The 13,674-nt window shown below is 45.7% G+C and overlaps 1 protein-coding gene across 1 annotated transcript in view; it reads left to right on the top strand.

Moving 5' to 3' along the window:
- The first annotated feature begins 2,815 nt into the window (after window positions 1-2,815).
- Window positions 2,816-13,674, top strand: part of zgc:103559 (Allantoinase, mitochondrial) — a 32,311-nt gene continuing 21,452 nt past the window's right edge. Inside the window, exons 1-2 of the mRNA XM_067995565.1 lie at window positions 2,816-3,043; window positions 12,917-13,068. Of these exons, the coding sequence (XP_067851666.1) occupies window positions 2,894-3,043; window positions 12,917-13,068 (302 nt within the window). The 5' untranslated portion in view covers window positions 2,816-2,893. The remainder of the gene's footprint in view (window positions 3,044-12,916; window positions 13,069-13,674) is intronic.

Consider the following 13,674-nt stretch of genomic DNA (forward strand, 5'->3'; position numbering starts at 1 on the left):
GAGGTCACGGGTTTGGGAGGTGCTGTTGAAAAAGCCTTGGCTGCATCCTGTGGATGGTACACACTGCAGCCACGGTGGTGAAGGGAGTGAATGTTTAGGGTGGTGGATGGGGTGCCAATCAAGCGGGCTGCTTTGTCCTGGATGGTGTCGAGCTTCTTGAGTGTTGTTGGAGCTGCACTCATCCAGGCAAGTGGAGAGTATTCCATCACACTCCTGACTTGTGCCTTGTAGATATGGAAAGGCTTTGGGGAGTCAAGAGGTGAGTCACTCGCTGCAGAATACCCAGCCTCTGACCTGCTCTTGTAGCCAAAGTATTTATGTGGCTGGTCCAGTTAAGTTTTTGGTCAATGGTGACCCCCAGGATGTTGATGGTAATGCCGTTGAATGTCAAGGGGAGGTGGTTAGACTCTCTCTTGTTGGAGATGGTGATTTCCTGGCACATGTCTGGCGCGAATGTTACTTGCCACTTATCAGCCCAAGTCTGGATGTTGTCCATGTCTTGCTGCATGCGGGCACGGACTGCTTCATTATCTGAGGGGTTGCGAATGGAACTGAACACTGTGCAATCATCAGCGAACATCCCCGCGAACAATAATTTGTCAAAAGCAAAAATGCTGCAAATCTGAAATAAAAACAGAAAATGCTGGAAAAGCTCAGTAAGTCGGGCAGCATCTGTGGAGAAAGAAACAGAGTTAACGTTTCAGGTCGAAGACCTTTCGTCAGAACTGGAAGATGGTAAAGAGTTAAAACAGTTTTTAAGTAGAGCCAGGGAAAGGGGGGAGGGAGGGGAGGGGAGGAAAGAACAAAAGGGAAGATCTGTGATAGGGTAGAGGAAAAGAGTGATTAAATGACAAAAGGGATGATGGTGCAAGGCAAGGAGGGTGGTGATGGGACAGGTTAAGAAACAAAAGGTTGGTCTGGAGTAGCTGTAAATGGCAACAGCAGAACCATTACCAGCACTAGCCCACCTGACGAAGGAGAAAGCCTCCGAAAGCTTGTGATTTTCAAATAAAACTGTTGGACTATAACCTGGTGTTGTAAGATTCCTTACATTTGTCCACCCCAGTCCATCACCGGCATCTCCACGTCACGAAAAAATGGGAGCAGTGTTTATGGTCTGAAGTTATTGAAATCAATGTTGAGCATCTCATCTTTCGTTTAGGTACTTTACAACCCCCCTCGCAATACCCTGGTCCACTGTTCCATTACCCCCAACACTCGCTCCCCTCCCGATGGCACCTTCCCATGCGAGCGCCCTTTCACCTCCTCCCTTCCCACCGTCCAGGGCTCCAAAAACTCCTTCCAGGTGAAACAGCGGTTTACTTGTACTTCTTTCAATTTAGTAAACTGTATTCGCTGCTCACAATGCGGTCTCCTCTACAATGGGGAGACCAAACGCAGACTGGGTGATCGTTTTGCTGAACACCTCGCTCTGTCCGCAAGTGTGACCCTGATCCGCCGGTCGCTTGCCATTTTAATTCCCTGTCCCACTCCCCCTATGACCTCTCTGTCCTCGGCCTCTTACACTGTTTCAATGAAGCTCAACGGAAGCTCGAGGCACAGAACCTCATCTTTCGTTTTGGCACTTTACAACCTTCCAGACTCAACACCAATTTCAATAACTTCAGATCATAACCACTGCTCCCATTTTTTCGGACAGCAAGTGCTGGTAATGGTTCTGATGTGAAGGCCTTAGAGAGGGTGCAGAAAAGATTTACTAGAATGATTCCAGGGATGAGTGACATTGGTCACGTGGATAGACTGGAGGAGCTGGGGTTGTTCTCCTTAGAACAGAGAAGATTGAGTGGAGATTTGATCGAGGTATTCAAAATCATGAAGGGTCTAGACAGAGTAGATAAAGAGAAACTGTTCCCATTGGTGGAAGGGTCAAGAACCAGAGGACATAGATTTAAGGTGATTGGCAAAAGAACCAAAGGTTACATGAGAAAAAACTTTTTTACGCAGTGAGTAGTTATGATCTGGAATGCACTGCCAGGGTGGGTGGTGGAGGCAGATTCAATCGTGGCTTTCAAAAAGGAACTGGATAAGTACTTGAAAGGAAAAAAATTTCAGGGCTATGGGGATAGGGCGGGGGAGTGGGACTAGGTGGATTGCTCTTGCACAGATCCAGCATGGACTCAATGGGCCGAATGGCCTCCTTCTGTGCTGTAACTTTTCTACGATTCCATGCTGTTGCCATTCATAGCTACTCCAGACCCACCTTTAGTTTCTTAACTTGTCCCATTACCACCTTCCTTGCCTTGCACCATCATCACTTTTGTCATTTAATTACTCCCACCCTCCACCCTATCATAGACCTTCCCTTTTGTTCTTTCCCCCCTCTTTTCCCTAGCTCTGTAATTGCTTAAAAACTTTAACATCTTCCAGTTCTGACGAAAGGTCTTCGACCTGAAACGTTAACTCTGTTTCTTTCTCCACAGATGCTGCCTCACTTGCTGAGCTTCGCCAGCATTTTCTGTTTATAGAAATAATTTGTGTTTGGCTGCTGTCAATCACCCATGTCTCTTTGATCAATGATGTGGAGATGCCGGTGATGGACTGGGGTGGACAAATGTAAGGAATCTTACCACACCAGGTTATAGTCCAACAGTTGTATTTGAAAATCACAAGCTTTCGGAGTTTACCTTCTTCGTCAGGTGACGATGTATTGTATGTTTTGCTACAAATTTTATGAATAAAGTATATTTAACAGCAGGTGGGATAGAGCAAAATGTTGGACAGCACTGCTTTAAGAAGCACAGCGAGTGGCTGCTGCAGGGGTTTTGTCTGTCAGTGATTGACTTGGTGGCTTGGATCCAGAGACGATTAGCTTGAGAACTCCAGCTGACACGGAGCGTGGATTCACAACAGCCTGGAAAAACTTTGTTTAGAAATGGAAGTTGGCTCTCAACTGCGCGTGGTGCGGAGCAGAAAAGTGGTGGTGGATTCACGGATCTGCCCAGCTGACATTCTCATCGAGAGGGGCAAGATTGTGGCCATTCTCCCTGAGGGAATCACAGCAGCTCAGACGCAGAGTCAACAGGTAAACCTTCCAGACACTCTGCACTTTTAACATTTCAGGATGTGAAAATAACAAACATTACATTCAGCTCGACACTCTCCGCACTTGCTCGGCCTACTCCAGCCTGTCAGCTTGATTTGAGTATGTTTTTTTTTTGCATTAGTGAGTGCGTTTGTCCTTGGGTGTGTCTGTACAAACTGACAGACAAAACCCCTGCAGCAGCCACTCGCTGTGCTTCTTAAAGCAGTGCCGTCCGACATTTTGCTCTATCCCACCTGCTGTTAAAAACCCGACTGGATCACTAATGTCTCACAGGGAACCTGCAAGGCTTATATGGTCTGCTCTACATGTGACTCCGGTCCCAGACTGGAGCACCAATTTTAACACGGGGTGCTTTCGGGGTGAGCGGACAGCTGGGTCTGAGGCCTGGCCCGTTTTAATCGCTGGGCCTCATTTGCATAGCTCTCCTGCAGGTGGGGTGGGGTGGGACTTGGTAAGAGTTGAGGGGAAGGCTGATGTTTTTTTTTCAAAAAATATACTTTATTCATAAAATTTGTAGCAAAACATACAATACAGTTGTCATATCACATTCCAATCGTACACAATACAGATTATGCAATTTGCAGGTTACATCAAATACAGTTCAATGAACACTTTGTACATAATTACAGTTCATGACACTCTGGGGTGTCTCATTGCATTATACTCAATACAGATTATTGATTACAGATTCATTACAGATTCATCGCAGGTACATTACAGCAATTTGAATTTTACATTCTGCCCGGGGGGGGGGTTTTCCCTGATTGCAGCCCCTCGGTATACAATGGCGGGAAGGCTCTAAATGGTTGCCTGCTGTCGCCATGGACCCAAGGGAATGGTCCTCGGCAAGGTAAGTGATCGGGGGGGGGGGAGGAGGAGGAGGAGGAGGAGCACGGTTTCCTTGTTGGGTCAGGAGGGGCACTGCTGCCATTAACAACCGTAAGAGAATCGGGAAAATCAACACTTGCCTGGGCCTCTCCGGGCCCGATGCTGATTGCCGGCCGCACCGGTACCGCGCACTCCTTTAATACCGGGAGTTAAAACTGTCTCAGGGCACCGGTTACATTATCGGGCCGTGACTTCTGCATCTTAAGCAGGCCCCATCCTGGCTGGAGTAGGCTGCTGGCCCCGCTCCGAGTTAAAGTGGCGGCGGGTGGGAAAGCTTTCCGTTGGCAGCACGAATTCCCCCGCCCGCCATTTTGACAATCCGTTTGCACCAGTCGGGCTGGGTTAAAATCTGGGCTTAATGCCCTCAGGGCGAGTAGGGAATGGGCAATAAATACTGCCTTGCCAGTGTCACCCACATCCCAACAAATGAAAAAAACTTTGGTGCCATCGCTTGTAAATGTCTTTTTAGTTCTGTGACTAATTCCCTAACTGTACTTTGTGGTGTTTTCCTCAATTTTTTATATTCTTGCCTGTAGGCTTCAGGCATTAAGTCATAAGCATTGTGACCAGCACATTCTGCAGCTTCGTGCTGTCCATCGGAATGACATAAGAAAAAGCTGCAATCGCTTCTCCGTCATCAAAGGGTAGAAGCTGCTCAGCCCAGACATCATTGTTCCACTTCAACTAATTTGGCGGCGGGAGGGGAACCGGGATGAAGCATCAGAAAGGAGAAGCAAGGAGCACAGAGGTCTGGGAGAGGCATACAGTGTTAGAATAAAGAGTAGTTCAGAAATAGGAGGGATCAGACACAGGGGGAATGCGAGGCAGACTAAGGTGAGTTTGGAGTGCATGTGTGTAAAAGCGTGGTAAATAGGTTGGTGAGCTGCAGGCACAAGTTGCCACATGGGATTATGATATAGTGGCAATAACAGAGACCTGGCTCAAGCAAGGTGAAGAATGGGCACTTAATATTTCTAGCTACAATGTATTCAGGAAAAATAGGGAACGAAAAAAGGGAAGTTGGTGGCAGTATTACTGTTACAGCACTAGAAACAGATGATGTGCTTGAGGGTTCAAAGACAGAATCTATTTGGGTAGAGTTAAGGAATAATAGAGGAGCTATTATGCTGCTGGGTGTTTATTATAAGCCACCAAATAGTGGTAAGGAGATGGAGGAGCTAATTTAAAGGCAAATTTCAGAACAATGCAAGAACTATGGAGTAGTGATAATGGGGGGGCTTCAATTACCCTAATAGAGACTGGGAAAATAGCAGTGTAAAGGGCAAAGAGGGGGAGGAATTCCTGAGTTGTGTACAAGAGAACTTTCTTGATCAGCATGTTTCCAGCCCAACAAGGAAGTAGGCAGTGCTGGATCTAGTCCTGGGTCATGAGGTAAGGCAAGTGGAGCATGTTTCAGTGGGAGAGCATTTGATCACACTATCATTAGATTTAGAGTAGTTTTGGAAAAGGACAAGGAACAATCAAATGTAAAAATAGAGGAGGGCTAATTTCAGTGAATTGAAAAAGGATCTGGTCCAGGTGAATTGGAATCAAACATTGGCAGGTAAAACAATAAATGAGCAATGGGAGACCTTCAACGAGGAGATAGATCAGGTGCAGAGTGGACACATTCCCACAAGGGGGAAAAGAATGGCACCCAAAGCTAGAGCACCCTGGATGACTAAAGATATAGAGATAAAATGAAACAGAAAAAGGAGGTTTATGATAAATGTAAGGTTCATAATTCAGTAGGGAACCAGGCTGAACACACAAAGTGCAGAGGAGAACTGAAAAAGGAAATAGGAGGGGCATAGAGAGTGTATGAGAATAGATTAGCAGGTAACATAACATGGAACACTAAAGTCTTTTATAAACATATCAATAGTAAAAGGATAGTTAAAGGAAAGGTCGGGCCCATTTAGGGACCAAAAAGGAGATCTTCTTGTGGAGGCAGAGGGCATGGCTCAGGTACTAAATGAATACTTGGCATCCATCTTCACTCGAGAAGAGGATGTTATCAATGTCACAGTAAAGGAGGAGTAAAGGATAAAAATAGATAAAGAGCAGGTATTTAAAAGGTTGACACTGCTCAAAGTAGAAAAGGCACCTGGTCTGGATGGGATGCATCCTAAGTTACTGAGGGAAGTAAGGGTGGAAATTGCAGAGACTCTGGCCACAATCTTTCAATCCCCCTTAGATATGGGAGTGTTGTCAATGTTACACCTCTTCAAAAAAGGGGAGAGGGATAAACCAGGTAACCATCTTCAGCTGCTTCATCAATGACCTTCCCTCCATCATAAGGTCAGAAATGGGGATGTTCGCTGATGATTGCACAGTGTTCAGTTCCATTCGCAACCCCTCAGATAATGAAGCAGTCCGTGCCCGCATGCAGCAAGACCTGGACAACATCCAGGCTTGGGCTCATAAGTGGCAAGTAACATTTGCGCCAGACAAGTGCTAGACAACGACCATCTCCAACAAGAGAGAGTCTAACCACCTCCCCTTGACATTCAACGGCATTACCATCGCCGAATCCACCACCATCAACATCCTGGAGGTCACCATTGACCAGAAACGTAACTGAACCAGCCACATAAATACAGTGGCGACAAGAGCAGGTCAAAGGCTGGGTATTCTGCGGTGAGTGACTCACCTCCTGACTCCCCAAAGCCTTTCCACCATCTACAAGGCACAAGTCAGGAGTGTGATGGAATACTCTCCACTTGCCTGGATGAGTGCAGCTCCAACAACACTTAAGAAGCTCGACACCATCCAGGACAAAGCAGCCCACTTGTTTGGCACCCCATCCACCACCCTAAACATTCACTCCCTTCACCACCGGCGCACCGTGGCTGCAGTGTGTACCATCCACAGGATGCACTGCAGCAACTCGCCAAGGCTTCTTCGGCAGCACCTCCCAAACCCCTGAGCTCTACCACCTAGAAGGACAAGGGCAGTAGGCACATGGGAACAACACCACCTGCATGTTCCCCTCCAAATCACACACCATCCCGACTTGGAAATGTATCATCGTTCCTTCGTCACTGGGTCAAAATCCTGGAACTCCCTTCCTAACAGCACTGTGGGAGAACCTTCACCACACGGACTGCAGCGGTTCAAGAAGGCGGCTCACCACCACTTTCTCAAAGGCAATTAGGGATGGGCAATAAATGCTGGCCTCGCCAGTGTCACCCACATCCCATGAACTAATAAAAAAAACTACAGGCCAATCAAGCTAACGTCGATGGTGGGATAACTTTTAGAGACAATAGTCCGGGACAAAATTCATTGTCACTTGAAAAAACATGGGTTAACCAATGACAGCCAGCACAGATTTGTTAAAGGCAAGTCGTGTTTGTCTAACTTGATTGAGTTCTTTGATGAAGTAATGGAGAGGGTTGATGAGCGTAGTGCAGTTGATGTGTATATGGACTTTCAAAAGGCGTTTGATAAAGTACCACATAATAGACTTGTTAGCAAAATTGACACCCGTGGGATTAAAGGGGCAGCGGCAGCATGGATACGAAATTGGCTAAGGGACAGAAAGCAGAGAGTAGTGGTTAATGGTTGTTTTGTAAACTGAAGGGAAATATACAGTGGTGTCCCCCAGGGGTCGGTATTGGGACTACTGCTCTTTTTGATATATATTAATGACCTGGACTTGGGTATAGGGGGTATAATTTCAAAGTTAGCAGATGACACGAAACTCGGAAAAGTAGTAAATAGTGAGGAGGATAGTAGCAGGACATAGACTGGTGAATGACATAGACTGGTGAAGGACATAGACTGGTGAAATGGGCAGACACATGGCAGGATGAAATTTAACCCAGAGAAATATGAAGTGATGCATTTTGGAAGGAAAAATGAGGAGAGGCAATATAAACTAAATGGTAACATTTTTTAAAAAGGGTGCAGGAACAGAGAGACCTGGGGTTTACATACAGAAATCTCTGAAGGTGGTAGGACAAGTTGATAAGGCATACGGGATCCTTGGCTTTATAAATAGAGGCATAGAGTGTAAAAGCAAGGAAGTTGTGTTAAACCTTTGTAAATCACTGGTTAGGCCTCAGCTGGAGTTTTGTGTCCAATTCTGGACACCACACTTTAGGCAGGATGTCTAGGCCTTGAAGAGGGTGCAGAGGAGATTTACCAGAATTAAACCTAGGATGAGGGATTTCAGTTATGTGGAGAGGTTGGAGAAGCTGGGGTTGTTCTCCTTAGAGCAGAGAAGGTTAAGGGGAAATTTAATGGAGGTGTTCAAAATCATGATGGATTTTGATAGAATAAATAAGGAGAAACTGTTTCCAGTGGCAAAAGTGTCAGTAATCAAAGGACACAGATTTTAGGTGACTGTTAATATTTGGCTTGTCATTGGTATTTGCTATGTGGTACTGGACTATCTCATGCTTCCATGAAATTACATAGAATTTACAGCACAGAAACAGGCCATTCGGTCTAACTGGTCTATACCGGTCTATGCTCCACATGAGCTTCCTTCCACTGTACTTCATCTAACTCTATCAGCATATCCTTCTAAAAGATCTTACTTCAGTGCTCAAAATGGTAGAGTCTTTTAGTTTAAGATACGAGGCATAGTTATTAAACAAACAAGTGAATAATCTAACGGTACTAGAATAGATATATATTCTTACCGGGAACTTCCTTGGGGGTTTCTGCCAATCGTCTGCCGAAGTTACACCGGCCAATCTGGAGAATCCCTGAGGAAATTCACTAACTTAGTATAGAAAGTCTTTTATCTAATCCTTGAGTCGACAAAAATAATGAAAGTGACTATCAATTCTTTTATAGACACAGTGCTTTACTTTTCCTACAGTCTTTTCTTTTGGGTGTCAGCTAGTCTACCTTATCTTTTTCCTGTTCAGTTTTCAATTGGTTTGACTATTTTCTGATCACTCAAACCAACCATTTCAATACCCTTTCAACACCAACAACAACTTGCATTTATATGGTACTTTTAACGTAGTAAAACGTCCCAAGGCGCTTCACAGGAGTGATTATCAAACAAAATTTGACACCGAGCCACATAAGGAGATATTAGGACAGGTGACCAAAAGCTCGGTCAAAGAGGTAGGTTTTAAGGAGCGTCTTTAAGGAGGAGCGAGAGGTATAGAGGTGGAGAGGTTTAGGGAAGGAATTCCAGAGCCTAGGGCCTAGACAGCTGAAGGCATGGCCACCAATGATCACCAGCTACTGTGGCTTGTTTGGATTTTTCTTAACTGACAGTTTGTTTCAAAGTCATCATCCATTTAACTGAACAAATCCCACCATCTACGTTTGTTCAAAGTTAACTTAGTTCCTCCCCTCAAAAATACAGTTCAAAGGCCTGTTTGAACCAGCCTTGCAACATTTGTATAAGCATCTGAAATGCAGTCATTTTTTTAAAAACTGCTTTTGTAGGGTGATTGGATTTAACTGGACAGTCATTAGCTAAAATGAGAGAAAAATACATAATTTTTGACGCATTCCTTCTTTCCTGAAGCACTGACTCTGGGAACTCATCTGGCCATTCATGCAAGTTGCCATTTTTCATGGTTGATGCCTTGACAATGAGAATCAGTAGGACATTTAGACATGGGTGGCATCATAGTCAAACCTGTTACTGTCCTTATCTGACCACCACACCCCTGCCAGTTCCAGCAGGGTCATTGAACAGTGATCAGGTGCAGAATCCCCCAGCTGATCTTCCCCTCCTTACCCCAAGGGTGCTAGTAACAGCCCTATCACCAACCCAGACCATTGGCTGAGATCAGCTGACTGAGCACAGAGACCAGGGAAGAAATCTGAACCTTCTGACCTGCTTTGCTCAGTACCACAACGGGCAATGCATTTACTCACTGAGCCATCAGGGGACAGGCTTGGCAGAGATGACTTAAGCCCTCCAATAATGCAGTGATCCCCTGATGCTGTGCTCAGGGAATGGACCCACGTGAACAGATGGTGGGTAGGCCTGAGCCTCAGCATTGGCCTGTACATGATTCCATGATGGTAGCTTTTGGAAGTTATTTGGAGGTAGTGCTGCAGATATGCACAAGCTTCATTACACCCTGAATTTGATATAAATTAAGATCAGTTCATTCGTTTGATGAATTTCCTAGGTTTTCTTCACCCCTCACTCTTGCATGTGCATTTAAAATGGGTGCTTGTCAGCTTCCATGATGTTCACTAACAAACTTCCGTTCTTAAAGGCGGGCTGACTGTGTTTTTGCAAGTTGGATTTTGTTTCCTTGTTTGACTTGCTCTGCTGCTGCTTCTGCATTATTGCTGTTAACAATACCTCTTCCGCATTATTGTTGCTGAATTATTGTGATACAGCACTCCTTTCGGATGGACCTCCAGCCACACCACTGCTGCTGCCAGCAGCTGCTAACCTCAGCTCAAACCTCACCGCTCAGCATGGGCACTCCGTTGAGCCTGCCAAGGATTTGGAGAAAGATGAATTCATGCAGATGGAAGAAAGGTGGTTTGCTTGTACCTCAGGTGTCTGGCGCCTGGTTGGAATAGGCCCAGGTGCCAAATTTACAGACCCGGGCACACTTACTTGGCTACGTCTGAGGAGACCTGTCTTCATTGTCTCCACTTCACGAGGAATGCTGTTATCGGGTTGTACCGTCCGCAGCAGAGAAGATCTAAAACAGCAAGTGGTGCAGGGACTCCAGATATAGAAGCCATGGTTCAGGCTGTGTTTCAGCATTTCAATGATACTGTCAGTTATGCAGCAAGACCAGCTATGATTAGGTAAGTTAATTGGCTGCCAGCTAGCTCAGCTGGTAGCACTTTCACTTCTGAGCCAGGTTCAGGTTGTGGGTTCAAGCCCCGCTCCAGGACTTGAGCACATAATCTAGACCGACTCTCCAGAGCAGTAATGAGGGCATGGTGCATTGTGATGGAAGCTGGGGCATTAAACCAGGGCCTGTTTGCCTCCTCTGGTGGATGTAAAAGACCCTTTGGCACCATTTGAAGAAGACCTAGGGGTTCTTCCAGTGTCCTGGCCAACATTCATCCTGCAACTGGCACCACCAAAAACTGGTCATTTGCTGTTTGTGGGACTTTGCTGTTCACATATTGACTGCCACATTTGTCTACTGTGACCATATTTCATAAGTAATTCACTATCTGTGAAGTGCCTTGGGATGTCCTGAGGATGTGAAAGGCACTATATAAATGCAAGCTTGTTCTTCTTTCTAATTAACCTAAGTACAGAAGAATATATAAGAAACGTTAAGAATGAGAAAAGGCCAATTGGCCCGTTGAAACTTACCCCTATAGTACCCTAACTCTTTGCCACCAGCAAACCTCCTCCATGGAGCTCTGGGTGGCTGCTTAGGATCACCTAAAGGACTACTGGCAGCAACTGCACAAGGATTCTTCAACTGCACCTCCCAAACTCAGGACCTCCACTTCTTAGAAGGTCAAGGGCAGCAGGTCCAAGGGGAACACCATCACCTCCAAATTTCTCCCTAAGTCACACACCATCCTGACACATCATCGCTGGACCAAAATCCTGAAACTCCCTACCTAACAGCAATGTGGGAGCATCTTCACCACATGGACTGCAGCGGTTCAAAGACTACTGGAGATGGGCAATAAATGCCGGTCATGCTAGCAACACCAGTATCCTGAGAATTAATTTAAATAAATGAAGGGGGCCATCTCAAATACCACTGTGGCCAATGTAGCACGTTCTCCTGACGTTTGTTCTGTTGAGGCTCCTGACGCAGATTCTGATTAAATTCCAGTGACAGTTTACTCTGCAGATTATATTTGAGAGAGGAATTGTCCCCGCTGAAAGTCTTTGGTAAAACCTCATTTGTTTGGAGAGCCAAGGGCCATCTCTGTCGCGGTGACTTCACTTGATGTGATTATTCATCTAGATGTGATTTAAACCCTCACATTGAGTGTTTAGCAAACCTTTTCTCTCCTGTCGCAATTCTATGTCTTGGTCCAGTATCTCACAACCGGCCTTGACTGCATCATTGTTCGCTTCTCACCATTGCCATCCTGTGGGTTTTCTGAGTGAGATTTCCAATTTAATGCTAAATTACTGGCAGTTTGGTGCTGCAGATCTGTGGAAGTGGACAGAGACTGCTCAAATTCACTTCACATAGGATCCTTACAGTCCTAAGACACTTTCATCCCATCAGTCTGTGTTGGATTCAAGCCCAGGTCCCAGACAGGGAAGTTTGCACAGCCCTGTCCTCCCCCATTGAATCTCAATGTCATGCCTTTGTTACCTCTAGACTCGACTATTCCAATGGTCTTCTGGCTGTCTCCCACCATGCACCATCCGTAAAGTTGAGCTCATCCAAAACTCTGTTGCCCGTATCCTAACTCGCACCAAGTCCTGTTCACCCAACGCCCCTGAGCTCGCTGACCTACATTGGCTCTCAGTTTGGCAATGCCTCGATTCTAAAATCCTCATCCTTGTTTTCAAATCCCTCCATGGTCTCGCCCCTCCCTATCGCTGTAACCTCCTCCAGCCCTACAACTCTCTGAGATTTCTGCGCTCCTCCAATGCTGGCCTCTTGTGCATCCCAATTTTCATCACTCTACCATTGGCAGCCGTACCTTCTGCTGCCTCAAGGTCTGGAATTCCGTCCCTAAACCTCTCTACCTCGCTCTCCTCCTTTAAGACGCTCCTTAAAGCTACCTCTTTGACCAAGCCTGTCCTAAAATCTCCTTATGTGGCTCAGTGTTAAATTTTGTTTGATAACAATCCTGTGAAGCGCCTTGGGATGGTTTACTATGTTAAAGTCACCATATAAATGCAAGTTGTTCTTGTTTTCAAAGCAGTCTGCACCTTTTCCCCGAGTCCAAGCCTGCCAGACACAGCACCATTAAAGAGTACTTTTGGGTATAGGTGAACCCAGTGGCTGATGACTGACTGTGCTGTCCCTTCATGTTGTTTGTCTGCTCTAACCTCTGTCAATTATTGACTTGGTGCAGATTCTGGATGTTGGGGATCTCGTGGTGATGCCTGGTGTTGTGGACAGTCATGTCCATGTCAATGAACCTGGACGCACTGACTGGGAAGGGTACTGGACAGCAACGAGAGCAGCAGCAGCGGGTGGAATAACAACTCTTGTCGACATGCCGCTGTAAGGAACCAGGACACAAGCGATAGTGTACAACCAAATTTAAAAATCACCTCTTGACTGTGTCAAACTGGTGCCTGAACTCCCATAGTGTGTTAGTGTGTCAGATTCATGCCTGAACTCCCATAGTGTATTAGTGTGTCAGATTCATGCCTGAACTCCCATAGTGTATTAGTGTGTTAGATTCATGCCTGAACTCCCATAGTGTATTAGTGTGTCAGATTCATGCCTGAACTCCCATAGTGTGTTAGTGTGTCAGATTCATGCCTGAACTTTCATAGTGTGTTAGTGTGTCAGATTCATGCCTGAACTTTCATAGTGTATTAGTGTGTCAGATTCATGCCTGAACTCCCATAGTGTGTCAGATTCATGCCTGAACTTTCATAGTGTATTAGTGTGTCGGATTCATGCCTGAACTTTCATAGTGTGTTAGTGTGTCAGATTCATGCCTGAACTTTCATAGTGTATTAGTGTGTCAGATTCATGCCTGAACTCCCATAGTGTGTCAGATTCATGCCTGAACTCCCATAGTGTATTAGTGTGTCAGATTCATGCCTGAACTCCCATAGTGTGTTAGTGTGTCAGATTCATGCCTGAACTTTCATAGTG

Source organism: Heptranchias perlo, chromosome 13, assembly GCF_035084215.1.
Source record: "Heptranchias perlo isolate sHepPer1 chromosome 13, sHepPer1.hap1, whole genome shotgun sequence".
Classification (NCBI taxonomy): domain Eukaryota; kingdom Metazoa; phylum Chordata; class Chondrichthyes; order Hexanchiformes; family Hexanchidae; genus Heptranchias; species Heptranchias perlo.